The sequence below is a fragment of the Erythrolamprus reginae genome, chromosome Z (genome assembly GCF_031021105.1).
Source record: "Erythrolamprus reginae isolate rEryReg1 chromosome Z, rEryReg1.hap1, whole genome shotgun sequence".
Lineage (NCBI taxonomy): Eukaryota > Metazoa > Chordata > Lepidosauria > Squamata > Dipsadidae > Erythrolamprus > Erythrolamprus reginae.
The window spans coordinates 21174300-21195334 of record NC_091963.1 but is presented as its reverse complement, the minus strand read 5'-3'; the positions used below and the strand labels follow the sequence as shown (position 1 = coordinate 21195334).

Sequence of the window (21035 nt, the reverse complement as noted above, 5' to 3'; positions counted from 1 at the left end):
GATACTTGGCAACTGATTCATACTTTATGATGGTTGCAGTTCCTTGTGATCACATTTTATGACCTTTTGACAAGCATAGTCAGTGGGGAAGCCAGATTCACTTAACATGTTAATATTAATTTATTAGATTTGTATGCCGCCCCTCTCCGAAGAGTTAATAACTTAACTGCGGTGATTCACTTAACAACTATGGTAAGAAAGGTTACCAAAAATTGGGCACTATATCACTTAATATCACCTGGGCTCAATTATGGTCATGTGTTGAGGACTACGTCTACAAAAAATATATAACTTTGTTCTGTTTAGGACTCCTTCATTCTAGCTTTAGGACATATTAGTTATTAGGTATCAAATATGAGTGCTTGGATTCCATTTTAGAGGATGATGTTTAAACAAAGTTTCAATTGTTGTGTGATGTCATGTTAATCAAGAGATGATACAAGTTAACTAACGGGGGGGTGTTTCAGTTGAGAAGATAAAGCTTAGATGGTAACTTCTTTTAGTTTATTAATCAGAGAATAAGACCAATCTATTAATGATCTACTTTTCAGATTAATAGATTGTGCAATTGTTATACAAGGAGATAAGTTTCCCCCCAAATATATAATAAAATTGCTTAGATTTATTTATTAGTTTGTTTGTTTGTTTATTTTGTCCAATACACATTATAGGTTATAGAGAATATACATGTAGTAAAATATATCAAAGAAAGAATAGAGGAGAAGATATAAGAATAAAAATAAAATAAAATAAGTCAATGAGGAATAGAGGGAAAGATATAGGTATGGAAGAAAAGATAAATGAGATAAGGAGAGACAATTGGACAGGGAATGGGAGGCACACTAGTGTGCTTATGCATGCCCCTTACTGGTCTCTTAGATACCTGGAGAAGTCAATCGTGGATAGTCTAAGGGTAAAACGTTGGGGGTTAGGGGTTGACACTACGGAGCCAGGTAATGAGTCAAATTTTTTACAGTCAAGCTTGGAGCAGTTAATATTAAGTTTGAATCTGTTGTGTGCTCTTGTGTTGTGGTGGTTGAAGCTGAAGTAGTTGTTAATAGGTAGGACGTTGCAGCATAGGATCTTGTGGGCAATACTTAAATAATGTTTAAGGCGTTGTAGTTCTAAGCTTTCAAGACCTAGGACTGCAAGTCTAGTTTCGTAGGGTATTCTGTTTCGAGTGGAGGAGTGAAGGGCTCTTCTGGTGAAGTAACTTTGGACATTTTCGAGGGTGTTGATGTCTGAGATGCGGTATGGGTTCCAGACAGATGAGCTGTATTCGAGAATGGGTCGGGTAAAAGTTTTGTAAGCTCTGGTGAATAATGTGAGGTTGCCGGAGCAGAAGCTACATAGGATCAGGTTAACAACTCTAGAAACCTTTTTGGCGATATTGTTGCAGTGGGCTTTGGCACTTAGGTCATTTGATATTACTATTCCAGGGTCTTTTACTGAGTGGGGGTTGGCTGTGAGATTTTGTTCATTCAGTTCATATATGAGGTTCAGATTCTTTTTGCCAATGTGGAGGACAGAGCATTTGTTGGTTGATATTTGAAGTTGCCAGGTGTTAGACCAATTTGAAACTGAGTCAAGGTCTTTTTGGAGAATAGCTGTGTTGTCAGTGGTGTTGAAGAGTTTTACATCGTCGGTGAAAAGAACGCAGTTGCTTGTGATATGATCGCAGAGATTGTTGATGTAGAGAATGAATAGAGTAGGTCCTAGTACGCTGTCTTGGGGAACACCACTTTTAACAGGGACGGGAGTGGATATGGCGCTTCCTATTTTGACAACTTGTTGCCAGGAATGCTGTAATCCAGCTGTGGAGGAATCCTGAGATGCCATAGGATTTGAGTTTTAGGAGTAGTTTGTCATGGACTACTGAATCAAAGGCTTTGGGATTTTCCTTGATCTAGGTGGGTAGTCCATATGTTTTTGCAGTGAAATAGTTGGAGGTTGCAGAATAATTTCCTTTTGAATCCAAATTGTTTGTTAGAGTGTATGTTATTAGATTCTAAGTGAAGACTAATTGATTGTTTTATAATTGATTCCATGACTTTGCATGAGACGCAGCATAGTGATATTGGTCTGTAGTTATCAACGAGAGAAGGATCTCCTTTTTTGAAGATGGGGATGACTACTGCTTTGGACCATAGCTTGGGGAGTGTGCTGGTCCTGAAGGAATTTTGAAAGATGATGCTCAATGGTTCAGCTATAGCAGAAGAAAGTTTTTTTAGGAAGTATGCACAAAGACCGTCTGGTCCGACTGATAGAGAAGGTTTGAGGTCTCGGATTACTTTATCGACACAGTCTCCAGTGAAGTCTACTTGGGTAAGGTCGTTGAGAGAGTTTGAGCTGCGATTTGTGAAGATGGGGGATGAGCCATTACTATTAACGAAGACAGAGCCAAAGAAAGAGTTGAAGAGGTTAGCTTTGGATGGATCATCATGGTATTCTTTGTTGTTGGGTCCAACGAGAGGTGGAATAGGTCTAGAGTGTTTGAGTTTGTTGTTGACAAAGTTGTGGAAGTTCATAGTTGGCTTTCCTAAAATTGTATTTAGGTGACACGTTATTCAGGTGAATTTTATCCTGGTGTAGATTGAGACTGAAATTAATCATACTATGATCACTGTTGGAAAAGGGTTCTTTTACATGCAGACCATAGATTGCATTTTTGCTATTACAGAAAATGAGGTCAAGACAGCTGTTCAGTCTAGCATTGTTTGATACTAATTGGTCCCAAGCTAGTGACGGCATTGTATAAGGTAGTGTGAATTGGTTCCGTGCTGCATTAATTTAGGGTCTAGTTGATGTGAAGATAATGGGGTAAGGGCAGGAGGTTGCCCGTGTTAGTAGAGAGGTTAATTTGGTTGCATGAGTGATGTCGTAGTCAGGAGCTCTGTAGCATAGTAGGAAGCGAAGTGTGGTATTGAGAGAAAGATCACATATAATGGTTTCCGGGAGGATAAGATCATGTGCAACTTGGATGTTTTTTAGATTGAGTGATTTTTTATAGAATATAGCTACACTGGCTCCTCTGCGGGATTCTCGGTCAGACCGAAGGACAAGGTAGTTACTTGATGTGATGATGGAGTCAGGATAGAATGTATTTAGCCATGTTTCACAGACAAAGATTATGTCAAATAAGTTGGTGTCGAGAAGGAGGAGGAATTCAGACAACTTGTTAATTATACGTCTTGCATTGATTAGTTTACATTTGAGATTGAGTTTGGGTTCTGGATTAAAGTTGGACTGAGTTGAGTTGAATTTGGATTGGAATGGATTTAGATTGGATTGAACTGAGGAAGTAAGGGGTGCACTTTCCTATTCTTGGTTGGAGATACTAGGGATGTCTATTTGTTGATGAGTGATGATAGGTTAGGGATGGTATGCTGGAAGATGAAGAGAGGGTTATAGGTCTTGGTTTTGAGCCATTCAGATCCCAAAGGCTACTTGTGAATTTTCCAAATTGGTAATGTACTTAGGTGAAAGTGGCAAAGACTTTATACAAAATTTCACCTAAATGTTCTCTTGGTTTTCTGATTCAGAGGGCTTGTTTTGCTTACTGAGAAGTTCTATAGAATGAACCAAGGGACACCTATAGGGTATCAGCATAAAAAAGAAGCAGTTCTGACTAGTTGTATTATAACTTAAGTTTGAGTCTATACAATGATGTTAAAAGTGGTGAAACACCAGTATTAATTTGTTCTTACTGCAAGAACAATCTTGCCGTCACTACTGGCGCACTGCTGGTGACCAGCACGGGGAGCATGTCTGCTGTGTGTGTACACATGCTGGTGCAATATTTGGCTTCTGCGCATGTGCAGGAAGCAAAATCACGCATGAGATTTCACTGATTTTTGGTGATTTCCTTAGTTTCGTGCATGCGAGGAAGCAAAAAAATGCCCCAGACCAGCAAAATCTTTTGCATGCGAGCATCCTTGCACAAGATTTCATTTCTTGCGCATGTGCAGTAGCCAAATCTTGCACCAGCATGTGGGTGTGTGCATGCCTGTAATGCGCAGCTGCGTGCGCATCGCAATTTTCGCTACCACACTACAGTGTGGCCCCTACCATATGCAGCCCACTACTGATCTTAACACATTACATGTGACCTTATTGGGACAGATGGTCGGCCATTTAAAGACTGCCATGAAAAATTTTCTAAGAATCTGGAAATTGAAACTGCTTAGTTCCATTCATTGGAACATTAAATAGGGGAGAAAGCTCACTTCTTAACAGCATACAAATAAAGGCTTTTTATATTAATTTGTTCATAAACAATATTATTATAGGAATCTTGGAGATTTTCTAGTCTTAGTCCCTTTCCAAGGCAGAAGAATTGATATCATTCCGGACTAATCATATCAAATTGTCGAATATTTACTTGAATGAGTGTTGACGATTGTTCATAAGTTAATATGATACATGAAGATAAAGGAACTTTTCCAAACTTCTTGTATGCAAAGATGCAGGAATTGATTATATTTTTTTTCAAAGGTTGATTCCAAAGATGTGCCAAAAGCCAAGGATTCTTCTGAAATGAAGAAGCGACGTCTGAAGGGGTAAATATTAAATTCTGATAATGTGATAAAATAATGTCATGGTATCATGTCTTTCAGTAATAACAATGCTTTATAATCATTTTCAGCTTTTGCCTCATGTCTATGAAATATATAATTTAGTAACTGCAATATACATGTTTAGTTCTCACTTTCAATAATAATAGCACTTTTTGCTATTGAAATGTTTTTCATCAGGATCTGCCAAAGATATTTTGATATCGGAGGCAAAGAAGTATTTAAATTCCTATAGTATTTATTTTGAACAACAAATCAAACTTTGACCCTACAAGTGTCATGTTGGTCAACTTTTCCATTATTTCTATTAAAAAAGTCAATTTATAGACTGAAACTACAAATATTCCTTTAAACCAGAATTTTATCCCTGAGGTTATATATTTTTTCAAATTGCACATTTCTATAAATTGTTAGTTTCTCATAAATTGACAAGTTTTTCAATAATACTGTAGTTAAACAATACATTCATATCTTTAAATATAAATTCCCTTTTCAGTACATGATAAAAATATAAATATTAAGTTAAACTGGCACAAAGTTATTTCAAATTTATTACATTCAAATATTTAAAAAATGACAATTCTTAAAAACTGTTGGAGTGTCGGATAATGTAAAAATGTTTTTGATGAATTTATTTAGATTACATACTGTATTAAAACTTTTTATTCCATGGTTGTAAATTGTCAATCCTAAACAATATTCTTCAGTTGCTTAAATAGCAGACATGGATTTTGCAAAAAACGCTAATCCTAATCCTAACCCTAAAAATGACCAATAATTTAAGAGTTTTAGATGCTGTCTATGTACTAGATCAACACTGAGATTAATAAACAAAAACGTCCCTTAAATATATTACACTCAAATTAAAAAAAGTTTACAAATATTTTGATAATGGCTTAAAATGTTAAAATATTTAATCGCCCTGCTAATTTTTTATTAAAAGTATAGTTCCATAATATTTTAGATTTTGGTGCATTATATATAATATATATATAGTATAAATTTAATATTTTATGTTGGGGATTTTAATAATTTTTATACAGTCTTGCTATTTTATTTAATTTGAAAATTCAGTAATAGCAACTTTTATTTTATTTGAAAATAGTAGTTACCAAGTTCTTTATAGATCTGAACTTTGTATATTGCTCTCAGTCTCTTGACAAAGATTTATTCAAGATTGTTTGTAATACAGTTTAGAATAAATGAATTGTAAAACATTTTTTCTTATAATACAATGGTTCTGAAAATTACTGCCTTTTCCATTATGCAGTTTAGGGTTTTTTTGTTTAGTTTAAGTTTTTAGCTAGAGTTTTTCTTTAAAATGAATACTGTTCAGGATTTTTTATGAACTTAGAACAATTCTGATAGAAAAGAATAGAATAGAATTCTTTATTGGAATTTGTCATTGGTGCATATGCTCTCAGTATACATAAAAGAAAAGATACGTTTGTCAAGAATCAAGAGATACAACACTTAATGATTGTCATAGGGTACAAATAAGCAATCAGGAAACAATCAAGATTACTATGAATCATAAGGATACAAGCAACAAGTTACTGTCATACAGTCATAAATGGGAGGAGATGAGTGATAGGAACAATAAGATGACTAATAGTAATGCAGCCTCAGTGAATAGTTTGACAGTGGTGAGGGATTCATTCATTCATTCATTCATTTATTTATCTATTTATTGTATTTATATGCTGCTTACTCTAACGGACTGAGAGCGGCTAACAGCAATCACAAATACAACAACAATAAAAAGCAATAAAAGTATAACAATAAAATCAACAACGCAATAAAAACAATAATATCATAAAAAAACATGCATACTTGCAGTCAATCCTAATTTGAAGCATGCTGGAAAAGTCAGGTCTTAACAGCTTTCTGGAAGATCGGTAGGGTGGAGATAGTGTGGATCTCTGGAGGAAGTTGATTCCAAAGGGTCGAAGCTGCCACAGAGAAGGCTCTTCCCCAAGGCCCCACCAACTGACATTGTTTGGCGGATGGACCTGGAGAATGCCCATTCTGTGGGCCCTTACTAGCTGCAGCAAGATATGAGGGAGGAGGCGGTCCCATAAGTAATCTGGCACTGAGCCATTTAGAGCTTTAAAGGTAATAACCAACACCTTGCATTGTGTTCGGAGACTGTCTGGCAACCAATGCAGCTCATGTAAGGTTGAATTAATATGGGCATACTTTGGTACACCCATGATTGCATGTGCTGCTACATTTTGCACTAGCTGAAGTCTCTGAACGCTCTTCAAGGCTAGGCCCATGTAGGGCGCATTGCAATAGTCGAGAGGTGATGAGGGCGTGAGTGACTGTGCAGAGCACCTCCTGGTCAAGATAGGGCCACAGCTGGTAGACAAGAGGAACTTGTGCAAAAGCCCCCCTAGCCACATCTGAGAGATTTTGCTCTAGCCTTAGCTGTGGATCTAGGGGGATATCCAAGTTACGAACCCTATTCGAGGGGGAAATTGTTTCAACCCCAGCACCAAGGACGGCCAGATAAGATTGTCTTTAGGAGGAAGGACCCACAGACACTCTGTCTTGTCAGAGTTGAATTTTAACCTATTAACTCCCATCCAAACCCTTACAGCTTCAAGATACTGGCACATCACTTCCATGCTTCACTGAACTGACACGGGGTGGAGATATATAGCTGAGTATTGTCAGTTTATTGTTGGTAATTCACCTCATGTTTTCGGATGATCTCACCCAGCAGTTTCATGTAGATATTGAATAAGAGAGAAGAGAGGACCAACCCCTGAGGAACCCCACAAAGGAGGGGCTTAGGAGTCGACATCTGTTTTCCCACTAACACCGACTGAGATTGGCCAGAGAGGTAGGAGGAGAATCACCATGAAACGGTGCCTCCCACTCCTAACTCCTCTAGCAGTCGCAGAAGGATGTTATGGTTGATGGTATCGAAAGCTTCTGAGAGGTCAAGAAGCACCAAGATAAATGAGTGACCCCTATCCTGGGCCTGCCAGAGATCATCCATCAGTGCACCCAAAGTGATTTCCGTGCTGTAACTGTCTGAAGCAAGATTGGAATGGGTCTAGGTAATCTGTTTCTTCCAAGGTCCGCAGGAGTTGGAGCGCCACCACTTTCTCAACAACCTTCCCTACAATGGGAAGGTTGGAGACTGGGTGATAGTTATTCAGTGAGGCTGGGTCCAGGGAAGGCTTCTTGAGGAGGGGCCTTACAACCGCTTCCTTCAAAGGTTGCGGAAAGAACCCCTCACTCAAAGAAGCGTTGACTAACACCTGTAGCCAACCTGAAACCAGCCAGGAGGGACACAGGTACAACAAGTGGAGGCACTCATCCCTCTTATGGTCTTGTCCACTTCATCACAAATCACAGGGTCAAATCATCCCACACAACGGGACTAAGACTAACCCCAATCACCTTGCTTGACATTGCCCAATTGGAATCCAAGTCTATCTGAATCTGAGCCATTTTGTCCATCAGAATCTTAAAATCAAGCTTCGCCAGGAAATGATCTGACCATGACAAGGGAAAAGTATTTATACTCCTTAAAATCAGATCATGTATCCACTGCCCTGAGAGAAAAACCAGGTCGAGTGTGTGTTCCCCATCATGAGTTGGACCAACTGTTAGCCAAACTGCTCAGAAAGTTAGCTACCGGTTCTGCTGAACCGGTGCAAATTGGCTGAATCCCATAAGCTTTTATGTTGGATAGAGGTAATTCCTTATGAACGTTGTAATTTATTTAGAAAACATTTGTTAATAGCATTGCCTATATCTGCAATCTGGCAATAGCCAGATTCAAGATTAAGATGTTGGGAGAGGTGTTGATTTCTTGGTGAAGTTTGAAAACCCCCCAATGTCTGTAGTATCTTTTGATGGATGAATGTGAATGAGAGAAATTAAACATTCTTCAGTATGGCATTATTTTTTTATACATAGGGTAATATTCTACTATTACTTTCTGGTCATTTTAAGCTCCCCCCCCCATACAAAATTGTACCTACAATCCTATGCCTCTCTTTGGAAATGAAAACTCTCTGCTAAAAAATCAGGTAGCATTTTTGCATTCTTACAAAATTTTCCAGAAATATAGAAGTACAATTAAATTAAATTAATTTTAAAAGAAAATAAAGTCTGAAGTTATAGCTTCTGGAAGATATTGACTGAAAGAAATAAAACATTAAAGAGAATAAGAAAATTAAATTAAATTGCCAGATCTTATTTGACAACTAATATTATTCTAAAAGGGAAAAGACTTGATAAAATATCTGCTTTGTGACTTCGTGTTTTTTCTCTTCTACCATATAAAGAAGCTATATGATGTCCAAAAGCCAACGATGTAATTATTGGAGTTAGAAATTATGAGTGTATACATTTTAGTCCTGCCTGGGACATAAAGCCAGCTAGATTATTTTGATCCAGTTGCACTCTCTCAGCCTTAGGAAGAAGGCAACTGCAAATCACTTCTGAAATTTATTTATTTATTTATTTATTCATTTGTCCAATACACAAATACATAGGAAGAAAAATAGACATGTAGTAATATATATAAGGGTAAAGTGAATTTAGAGGAGAGGATATATGAAAGAAAGAAAATATATATGATAAGTCAGAGAAAGGAAAGACGATTGGACAGGGGACGAAAGGCACACCAGTGCACTTATGTACGCCCCTTACTGGCCTCTTAGGAACCTGGAGAGGTCAATCGTGGAGAGTCTAAGGGAGAAATGTTGGGTGTTAGGGGTTGACACAATTGAGTCCGGCAATGAGTTCCACGCTTCGATAACTCGTTTGTTGAAATCATATTTTTTACAGTCAAGTTTGGAGAGGTTCGTATTAAGTTTGAATCTGTTGCGTGCTCTTGTGTTGTTGCGGTTGAAGCTGAAGTAGTCATTGACCAGTAGGGCGTTGCAGCATATGATCTTGTGGGCAATACTCAAATCGTGTTTTAGGCACCGTAGTTCTAGGCTTTCTAGGCCCAGGATTGTTAGTCTATTTTCGTAGGATATTCTGTTTCGAGTGGAGGAGTGAAGGGCTCTTCTGGTGAAATATCTTTGGACATTTTCAAGGGTGTTGATGTCTGAGATGTGGTATGGGTTCCAGACAGATGAGCAGTAGTCTAGGATGGGTCTGGCAAAAGTTTTGTAGGCTCTTGTGAGTAATGTGAGATTGCCTGAGCAGAAGCTGCATAGGATCAGGTTAATAACTCTAGAAGCTTTTTTGGCGATATTGTTGCAGTGGGCTTTAGCACTTAGGTCATTCGATATTAGTATTCCAAGGTCTTTTACTGAGTGTGGGTTAGCAGTGAGAGATTGTTTATTCAGTTCGTAGGTGCGGTTTGGATTCTTTTTGCCGATGTGGAGGGTAGAGCATTTGTTGGTTGATATTTGAAGTTGCCAGGGGTTAGACCAGTCTGAGACAAAGTCCAGGTCTTTTTGGAGAGTGAGTGTGTTGCCAGTGGTGTTGAAAAGTTTCACATCTTCAGCAAAAAGATACACTATGTTGCCAAGAACAAGAATAAAAATTGGCTTAAGTGCACCTTCATGCCTACCCTCCCTGTCCTACTATCTTTTATCCTTTATATCTCTACTTTATATTTATGTTATGTTAATACACACTACAATATTATACTTGTATGACAAAATAAATAGATAAACAAACAAACAAACAAATAAATATAAAGCTATCTTTACTTTCAGGCCCCAATAAAATATAATAATAAAAACTCTATTCAAAATATTCTGAGGCAAGATCTTGAGAGGCTGGAAAAACATTCTCTTGATTCTTTTTTTACCAAGTAAACTTGTATAACCTTATGAGCTTCTATTTCAGTCTGGGAATATTATGTAATCTTTACTGTGGGATTTTAGTTGACATTTCTCCATTAAAGTATCCCTAATACAAATGTCTTATCAATCAAAACATTGGAAATATTTTATGATAAATCCCACTATAACAAAAAAATGATACATTTTTTCTATAAACAGTATTTCTTGAAAAATATTCCATCCCAATTTGTTTAAGCACAATTATAATTGTTAATAACACATCAGTATACTCTATTAAAATTAATCCCGGATTGCTCTTTAGGTCCTAAAAGAATACCAGAAAAATCTATGAAGAATGATTCCCAAACTTCCACGAGGAGTGAAATAAAACCAATACAAGGATGCCGGGTCTTGCTGATGAATAAATAAGAATTTTTGTGCTCCAATATGTTCTGCAGTTTTATTAGACACCACTAAAGCACCACTAGAAAAGTTATATGTTAGATTGTTTCAATTTTTTTTAGGCTTTATTCATTCATAACACTTTTAAATGTATATTGGCCGCTTTGGTTAAAATTGCATTTTCAAAATGGCTCATGAAAATAAAACAAAATCTGATATAAAATACTTAAAACTGTAGTGAAGACCATCTAAAACTAGCATGCTGCTTTGGCAGAGCAGTCCTAATATTACTCATAGGGGCATGATTATGGAATAGGTATATATCAACATCAAATTGACAGGGCAGAATCGGTCCTCCTTGTATGCATTGTTTCTGTTTAGAAGGAAAAATAATGCTCCATAGTAAGGATTGGAACAATTAAATTTAGATTATATCTGAGCTCATTTAAGTGTTTTAAATATTATTGGTCATGGAAATGGACCAAACATACTTGGGATGTAGTAGCAGCCTCAGAGGACAGCAAAGACTCTGTTAGGGCAGCCTGGTCTCTGGTTTTCTTCTCTTAAATTGATATTACTTTAGTCCCAAAAGGGAACAATTAATATATGCTATAGTTCCTGAAGGCCAATTAAAAATATGTCCTAAAAGATTATTTAAAAGCAGATCTAAAAAGTAGTTCACTTTTGCCTTATAAAATTTTACTTATTTAGTACAAATACATCATTAGTTTTAAGAAGGGTGATTAGAGCTTTAACTGATATGAGTAAGTTATTTCCCATTCCGCCCTATTTTTGTTAATAATTTGAAATTATTATTGTTATAACTATTGTTATCCAATTGTGTTCTTTAAAATCTGATGAACATGATTGGCCTAATCCAGCCAAAATTAAGAATGTTGGGCACACATACTGTAGATACATAATAAAGAATTAAATATTTAGTCTAGAATTTTTAGAGGATTGACTAATTTCCTTTTTCTCACATCAGTTATATATAGAGAAATGTTTGTTTGTTTGTTTGTTTGTCTATCTGTCTGTTTGTTTGTTTAATCAGCTAGCCAGCCCGCCAGCTATTCAGCCAGTCAGTCAGTCAGTCAATCAATTCCTATAGTCCACCAATTCAACCAAGTTACTCTGGGTAGTTTACTTTTCAAAAAAAATTCTAAAATTATGCAATACCAAGTTATTCTGCCTGTTACATAGACCTTCTTTCTTTACCTTTCTTTACCTTTGTTTGATTATGGCAGTAAATGAGAAATTGATTTTATTTATTTAGGATATAATATAAAGTTCCAAATACAACATTATTTTTGGAAAATGATTGCAGAAAATAAGATAAGTTTTTTTAAAGCTAAACTTTATTTTTTTTATTTTATTTATTTGTCAAACATGTATAGGTTAGCAGTGGTTTGTGAAAATGTAACATACTGTAGTGTTGTGGTTCAGCCTGAGGTTGCTCAGGGACCGGCTGTGTCTCTGCTGGCTCCATGCCCGGAGGAGTATGACAGCGAAGAGGAGGGGGCTGAACAGTCGGACGGGGGAGAGGAAAGTCAGGAATGGGACGAAGGAGAACAGCATGAGAGCCCCGGGGGGGGGGGGGGGGCTCTCCCCAGCCAGTAGCTTGGAGTCATTAGGTGATGAAGCACAAGCCGTCATTGACATGCGACAGAGACGGTCAGATCAATGAAAGGAGCAATTAAAGAAGTATTATCAGCACTGAATTAGGAACAGCTGGGCTTGAGTGTGGTCCTCCTTAGCAGGGTTTAAAAGGCAGGCAAGCCCTTGAAGTCATGTGGAGTTTTATCAGTTGGAGTTACGGTGACCTGCTTTGTTCTCGGCGTCTCTGTTCCTGGCTTGTGGCCCAGCAGTTTGGAAGACCCGTGGGAGGTGTAGGTCTGCTATCTACAGCCTCGTCTTGGCAGCAAGAATCCTGTATTGCTGCATGGACTTTTGCCTTCGTGGATATATTTGAAGATACAGCGTTTTCCTGTTTGTAAGGACATTTTCTGTTACCTGTGTTTTTCTTGAATTTTATAAACTGCCTTTGCCTTTTACCCGTGTGTCTGGCTTCTGTTTTTGGGTTGGTCTTGGCTTCCGGAGTGACCAAGACAGAACACGTAGGTAAAAGGTAACAATAAAAAAGGACAATAGAACAGTAGGACAGGGACGGTAGGCACAGATGTATGTTTATGCATGCCCCTTACAGACTTCTTAGAAACGGGGAGAGGTCAACTGTAGACAATCTAAGGTTAATGTTTTTGGGGTTTGGGGAAGAAACTACAGAGTCAGGTAGTGCATTCCAGGCATTGATCACTCTATTGGTGAAGTCATATTTTCTGCAGTCGAGTTTGGAGCAGTTTACATTTAGTTGGAAATCTATTACATGCTCTTGTATTGCTACAGTTGAAGGTGAAGTAGTCATTCACAGGAAGGACATTTTGGTATATGATTTTATGAACTACATTTAGATCAGATGTAGAACTTGTAAATAAACTATGGATCAATTCAAATAAAGCATTTAAAAATCAGGAAAAAACTTCCCATACGTTTTATACACAGAGAGAGACAGAGAGACAGAGACAGTCAGACAGAAACACACACACACACACAGATAACTATGCATATACATTCTATCTGCCTTCCTGCCTGCCTGCTTGCTTGTCCATCCATCCACCCATCCATCCATCCATCCGGTAGGGAAAGCAAGTAGGAAAAGCAAGTAGGATGCTTGGCTGCATAGCTAGAGGTATAACAAGCAGGAAGAGGGAGATTATGATCCCGCTATATAGAGTGCTGGTGAGACCACATTTGGAATACTGTGTTCAGTTCTGCAGACCTCACCTACAAAAAGATATTGACAAAATTGAACGGGTCCAAAGACGGGCTACAAGAATGGAGGAAGGTCTTAAGCATAAAACGTATCAGGAAAGACTTAATGAACTCAATCTGTATAGTCTGGAGGACAGAAGGAAAAGGGGGGACATGATCAAAACATTTAAATATCTTAAAGGGTTAAATAAGGTCCAGGAGGGAAGTGTTTTTAATAGGAAAGTAAACACAAGAACAAGGGGACACAAACTGAAATTAGTTGGGGGAAAGATCAAAAGCAACATGATAAAATATTATTTTACTGAAAGAGTAGTAGATCCTTGGAACAAACTTCCAGCAGACTTGGTAGATAAATCCACAGTAACTGAATTTAAACATGCCTGGGATAAACATGTATCCATCCTAAGATAAAATACAGAAAATAGTATAAGAAACTAGATGGACCAGGAGGTCTTTTTTTGCCATCAGACTTCTATGTTTCTATGTTTCTATCCATCTATCCATCCATTCATCTATCAATCAAATTTATATATATATATATATAACATAAATACGAGGAGTAAATGGAGATAATTATGTTACATTCAGATTTTATTTTTAAATATAGAATAAAGCTTTTCATATTATTCCTTTCAGGTTTGTTTTTGTATTTGTATATGAACTCATTAAATTCATAATCATAGTTATAGTCAGTCACAGTCACAGTGACATTCTCTCTGCCCCTACCTCTCATAAAGAAGGAAATATTTTTACATATTAGTGACAAATAAAACACTGTAGAATGTTTTCATTCAGTTAACACAATATTAATATGTGCAGTAATATGAGACAATTTTGTAAAATAATTTCATTAATTAAGAATTTTAGCATGCTGTTTGCCTAATGAACAGTCTTTACCACCTTCTCATTATTGATTGCTGGAGGGGCCTGTGATCTTTTGGAAGAGGTTTCTTGCACCTGAGAGGAGCATTGGCAACTGAATAAGATTGTACTACTGATAATGTTCTCCTGCATTCACTGAGAACTCCACATGCAAAAAGTAACAAAACTTGTGGTAATAAAATGAAGGATTCCAAATGTCATGTTATGTGCAGATGCTTGTATCCGTTTTGTTAAATCAAAACTACTTCAGCTTTAGTCTTCTCATGGGAAACTTCACTTTCCTCCATTGCTTCCATTGCTTTCAAATTGATAAAATCTATCAGAAAAAAACCCCTCCCTTTCCTTGCTACTACCAAGGCTAATTTCCCATCTTTGTGGCAGAAAGTAGTAGGGCTTTGGAAGTGATAAAATATCTGTTGAGGAGTCCTTTTTGACACTTTGCCCTCTGCAACTGTGTAAGAACTTTGGGAACTAACTGAAGGAATTCAAGAATGCTGCTTATAATCTTTCCTAAGAAATAATTGCTGTTTATTATACTTAAAGCGCAGGGAAAGATATATCAATAGAAGAACAGCAGCAATTGCCCGATACTGCAAAAGATGAGGAAAAAATATTGCCAGTGATTTTAGATAAACATGTAAAAATCCTTCCATCAGACTCAAAAAGCCTGAGAGAAGAAATTATTGTATCTCTTCATGAACATGTGCCAAGTACTAAACAGGAAACTTTGGGAATTACTCCAGAATTCAAAATGAAGGACACAGCTGAAATTAAGGTAATTATTGGAGACTTTGAAAGAAAAAAGACTTTCAGTTGTCATATTACTAAAATGTAACCTTATAAGGATCAGTGCCGCTGTCTCCATAATAGATTTGTACATGTATTACTGAAGCATAGCAAAGTATTGGTGAAAGATTAGGAATTACAGTAATACCTTGTCTTATGAACTTAATTGGTTCCCGGAGGAGGTTCGTAAGGCGAAAAGTTCATAAGATGAAACAATGTAAGATCAATTAATGCATGCAAGAAACCCCACCCCCCAAAAAATGGCACTCCGCTAGGTGCTGCTGGCTGGCTGTCACATTTTGAAACAGCCGGGCGCTTCTCAGCGTTCTCCCGAATGCCGAACCCGGAAGTTCAGGTTTGGGTGGCCGCCGAGAAACCCCGCCGCCCAGTTGTTGCCTTTTGAAAGAGCCGGGGGGGCTTCTCAGCATTCTCCCGAACACTGAACCCGGAGGTTCGGCAAAAGTTCGGGTTCGGCGTTCGGGTTCGGGAGGACGACAAGAAGCCCCGCCGCCTGGCTGTCAGCTTTGCAAAAGAGCCGCGGAGCTGTCGACCAGTCGGAAGGCTCAAATGGAGGTGGGGAATCCCAATAGGGAATTCCATGGGGGGAGCTTTGATGTCACAGAGACGTCCTTCCTGGTCGGCCGAAATGTGGACTCCAGGAAGGACGTCTTCATGATATCAAAGCTCCGTGTCACCTTCCTGCTGGCCGAAACCAGCCATGAGGGACACAGATCCAGCAAACAGGTGGCAGAACTCACACCTCCAATGGCCTTGTCCACTTCATCAGGTGTCACCAGATCGAACTCTTCCCAGACAGATGGACAAAGACAGGCCCCAGTCACCTCGACTGACTTGTCAGTCAACTATGTTATCCAATTATATCAGGGCTGTCAAACTCATGACCTATGGGCTGGATATGTCACATGCTAGGTATGCTTGTGCCCAATTTAGCAGTGGGAAAAATGTCTTGACACATCACATAATGCCACCTGATGCCGTGAGTTTGACACTCCTGCTTTACATTGTTCTCTGTCTAAACGTTTAGATTAGTTAGACCTCAAGCCAGAAGCTGGTATGTTCAGGGGTCACAGATCAGTGAAGCATGGCTGTATTGTGGCTATACTTTAAAATAAAGGCAAGTGAGAAAAGAATATAATATACAAGTTCTATATTTTAGTCTATATTATGGAAAATTACAATTATATTTATTACTTTGTTGGGTTAAACTTATTTAACTGTTTATGCTTCTATTTTGACAATAATAACTTTAAACCATACCCTACATACATAACAGTGACAATCTGTCTGCATAATCTATGTAAGTATTTTCTGGAGTACTAAATACTTTTTGGGGCATGAAACAAACATAAACACTATTAACATGCATATTTCTGCATTAACCTTAATATCTGGGTACATCTCAGTAAATCCTTGTTCCATTATTTTTCCTTAATGAAGTACTTTTCTTCAATTTTTAAAATTTAATCTACATTTTCCATATGTTAATATACATATTATTACATTGTATATGAAGAATAATAACATTAAAAGTGTCCTTTAGAAAGGGTCTCCATCCTTGGCCACTTCAAGACTTGTGTTCAACTCCCAGAATTCTGGGAGTTGAAGTCTACAAGTTTTCAAATTACTTATTACGTGTAGAAAAAGATTATCAGCAATCATAGCAATCTCTTCTCTCATGGCTTTATCACATTGTACAATTTTATTTTCTTTTATCACATTTCTAACTACCATTTTTTATGTAAGTGAATCCTTATTGTTACTTCATCACAAAGAGTTCCTCCTTAACCTTTACTTTTCTTGAGATCAGAGATAGCAAACTCAATTTCATTGAAGGCCACACCAGCATTGTGGCTACCCTCGGGGAGCCGGGTGAGCATGGCCTTGTGATTGTGACCCAGTGGGTGGCCATGGCCAGTTGAGCATGGCCAGCTGGACATATATCGTGTTGGGCGCTGTGGGGAAATCAAGCAGGGCTGGAAGAAGGGGGCAGGACCAGGGCAGGTGTCAGTGCCTGATCTACCGAAGGAAGGAAGGAAGGAAGGAAGACAGAAGGGTTTCTGCAAGGCAGCCAGCTGATCACTATCATTGCCATACTGTGACCCCTGCACACACTGTCCCACCATTGAATCTTGTCCTTCAGCAAGCCTGCCATCTACTTACTCGCAAAGGCCCGGGTGAATGGGAAAGGTGGGAGCTATGATCCCCAAGAAGCAGCTGGAGACTGCAGCTTCAACTTCTGCAACTTCTGGACTAATGCCCCAAGAAGCAGACAGGCGCCCGATCAGGCCTGGGAAGGGAGAGAAGCAGGTTTGCTGGAAGATAAATTTTGAAGGAGCACGCTGAGTGCACGGGTTGCAGCATGGCAATGACTGCCTGAGCTGCTTCACCAGAACCTCACAATCTGTCTTTTCCTGCAGCCGCCATGGCTGGGACAGAACAGGCGGCTACACATCTGGCAGGCTACATGGTCAAGCAGGGATCTACAGGCCTGATCGGGTGCCTCCGCCTTTTATTTATTTATTTTTTATTTATTTATTTTGTCCAATACATAATACACATTGAAGAGAAAGATATGTAATAATATAAGTAAAGAAAAGAATAGAAGAAAAGATATAAAAGTATAGGTGAACATATTTGAAAGGAAGAAAAGATAAATGAGATAAGGAGAGACAATTGGACAGAGGACGGAAGGCACACTAGTGCACTTATGCACGCCCCTTACTGACCTCTAAGGAATCTGGAGAGGTCAATCGTGGATCAGGTCAATCGAGCATCATTCCGGCGGTTGCAGACTTAGACTCAATGTGTTGTGGAGCTGTGGACTCCCAGCTGCCTTGTGGCTGGGGCTCCCTGCCTTTTCCATTCATCAGGGCTTTTGTGAGTGGGGTGATGGGTAGAAGACTCATTTCATATGTGCAGCGGAGGTAGAAGATAAAGTTGGACTGCTACATCCCTCCCACCACTGCCTATCTGCACATTGTGACAACAGCAACCACAGTAAGTGAAGGTAGAGGCATAGGGGCAGGCACATAATCCAGCTTGCCTGATGCGCTGGGTGGCTGCCCAACCATTTGCCCGATCCCAGCTATAATGATTGCGAGCAAGCAAAGGCAGACAGTGGGACAAAGCATGTGGGCAGGTGGGCTGCTTCACAGTACTTCCAATAGGCCAGATTCTGTGCCTCTTGCCCCATGCTTCTGCCTGCTGCTTAGTGCCATCCTGACAGTTGCACTGTTGCTTCATAGCCTGTTAATCAACACCATCAACCCTCACTGCTTCCTGTGCATGCTCTGGGGGTGTCCTGCAGTGGCGGCCAACCCCTCACTGTCTTTGGGGTGGCCCTGCAGGCCAAATCTCGACCTTGTGTTTGTTATGTCTGGTTTAAGGCTTCATTCCTGCCCTTCCTGAGCAAGCAGTGAACCCGGGCCATGGATGTGTTGTTTCCAGTGCTTGTCTTTAGATCCGACCTACAGGGCTGCCCTGCCACCTTGGTCCCACCCCCTGGGCTTGTACAGAGATGGCAAGCATGTGAGCACTGGAGTTCTGGATGAAAATGAAGTGCTCAGACTGTAGTTAGCATGCAGGACAACATGGTCTCTAAGGATGCCAGGCCCAATGTGCGCTCACCACCTCCTGTGCATGCACTCAAGGGACAGGGCTGGGACAGCCCCTTGTGGGCTTCAGGGCAGCCCCAAGGATCTAAAACTGTCCACGTTCTGACCCAAATGGCTGCCAGCAAGTTGTTCATCGGCACCCAGTCGGCCTGGGCCGAGATGTGACACCGTGGGCTGGTCCTTCTCTACTTCCAAGGCAGCCCTGTAGGCCAGATCTAACCATCTCATGAGCCAGGCCCGCAGCTCCACGAGCCTTGAGTTTGACACCCCCGCTTTAGATAAATCTTTAATACTGTATATTATTTGTCCCTCTTAAAAAATTTCTGTGGGAACAAGCTTTGTGGTCATACCTCTGATTATCAGGTGATACCCACTATCTTGAAAGATACGTTGCTGTAATTTTACAGTTAAGGTGGTAGTAGTACTCATCGTTTGCCTCCGAAGTCTAGACTATCATGAAGGGCTGACATCAGACAGATTCAGTTGCAACTTTAGTTGGGTTTTTTTCTAAACTTGTGATTCTTCCTCAAAGAGTCATGGCTAGAAGAGCCTTTGTTTTGTGTTGTGTGCCAGTTGCATTATTTCCTGAATCAAAAGGCCCTGCACTTAGTCACTAAAACTCTGGTCATCTATTGTGCATTGGACAAAATAAATATATATATAATATATATAAATTAATATAAATAAATAAATCTTGTTCTTGGACTATTTCAACATGCACTACAGGGGGTTACCTTTGAAGAATATTTGGAAGTTATAGCTGGTATAGAATAGAATAAAATAGAATAGAATAGAATTTTATTAGCTGTTGTGATTCAGTCTGAGGCTCCTCAGGGAACGGCTGGAACTCTGCCGGTTCCATGCTCAGAGGGGGAGGACGAGGAACAGGAGGAGGAGGACCAGGCAGACGGGGAAGAGGAATGTCAGGACGAGGAGGAGGGGGAACAGCCTGAGACCCCCAGGGGGGAGCTCTCCCCAGCGAGTAGCCTGGAGTCATTGGATGAGAACGCACAAGCCATCATAGATATGAGGCACAGAAGGGCAGCACAACGAAGGGGACAATTATCCAGGTATTTCCATCCCTAATAGGCAACAGCTGGGTTTGGGTGTGGTTCTCCTCAGAAAGGTTAAAAAGGCAGGCCCGCCCTTCCTGTATTGTGGAGAGTTATCTTTTGGGAGTCCTGTGACCGTGGGTTTTATTATCTACAGTGGGTTATTATCTACAGAGGCGTGGGTTTTTATCTACAGAGGCGTGGGTTTTATTATCTACAGTGGTGTGTGTGCCAGCAAGAAGCCTGTTGTATTGTCTGGCCATCGTGACTCTTCTGTGAAGCTTCACAGCATTCCAGTTTGTAAGAACAGTTTTTGTTATCTGTGTTTGTTTTCAAAGATATAAAAGGACTTTGCTTTTTACCAGCGTGTCTGGCTACTCTTTTTAGTTGGTGTTGGTGTCTGGGGGAACCCAGACAGAACATTAGCCAAGTGTAATTGGACAACCAAGGGATTTGTTTTTGGTGCATATGCTTTCAGTGTATGCAAAAGATACATTTGTCAAGAATCATGAGGTACAACACTTAATGATTGTCATAGAGTACAAATAGGCAATCGGAACAATCAAGATTAATATAAATCATAAGGATACAAGCAACAAGTTACAGTCATGCAGTCATAAGTGAGAGGAGATGGGTGATAGTAGTACGTAATGCAGCCTTAGGATAAAGCTACGCAAACAATTCTGGGCCTTCTAGAGTGGCCCACATGAGTTATGCTGGTTGCCAATTATTTTATTTTATTTATTTATTATTTGGATTTGTATGCCGCCCCTCTCCGAAAACTCGGGGCGGCTCACAACAAGTGAAAAGACAATCCAATACATAATCCAATTTAATTAAAATATTATAAATTTAAGAAAAACCCCTATACTAACATACACACACACAAGCATACCATATATAAATTCAACGTGCCCAGGGGAAGATGTTTAGTTTCCCCATGCCTGACGGCAAAGGTGGGTTTTGAGGAGTTTACGGAAGGCAGGAAGAGTAGGGGCAGTTAGCTTCCAGGTTCACCTTTTTGATTTCTACTTTTTGGCTGGTGAGGTGTACGCTTGCAGAAATGGTTACACTGTCTCCTTCACAAAGATAGTGTGAAGTTACGATACC

General features: G+C 39.3%; 1 protein-coding gene across 5 annotated transcripts in view; it reads left to right on the top strand.

Moving 5' to 3' along the window:
- CCDC7 (coiled-coil domain containing 7) overlaps positions 1-21035 on the top strand; it is a 243752-nt gene that overhangs the window by 64710 nt on the left and 158007 nt on the right. For all 5 annotated transcript variants that reach the window (XM_070726680.1, XM_070726682.1, XM_070726683.1 and 2 more), the window contains 2 exons: positions 4495-4559; positions 14996-15227. In XM_070726680.1, coding sequence (XP_070582781.1) covers positions 4495-4559; positions 14996-15227 — 297 coding nt within the window. The remainder of the gene's footprint in view (positions 1-4494; positions 4560-14995; positions 15228-21035) is intronic.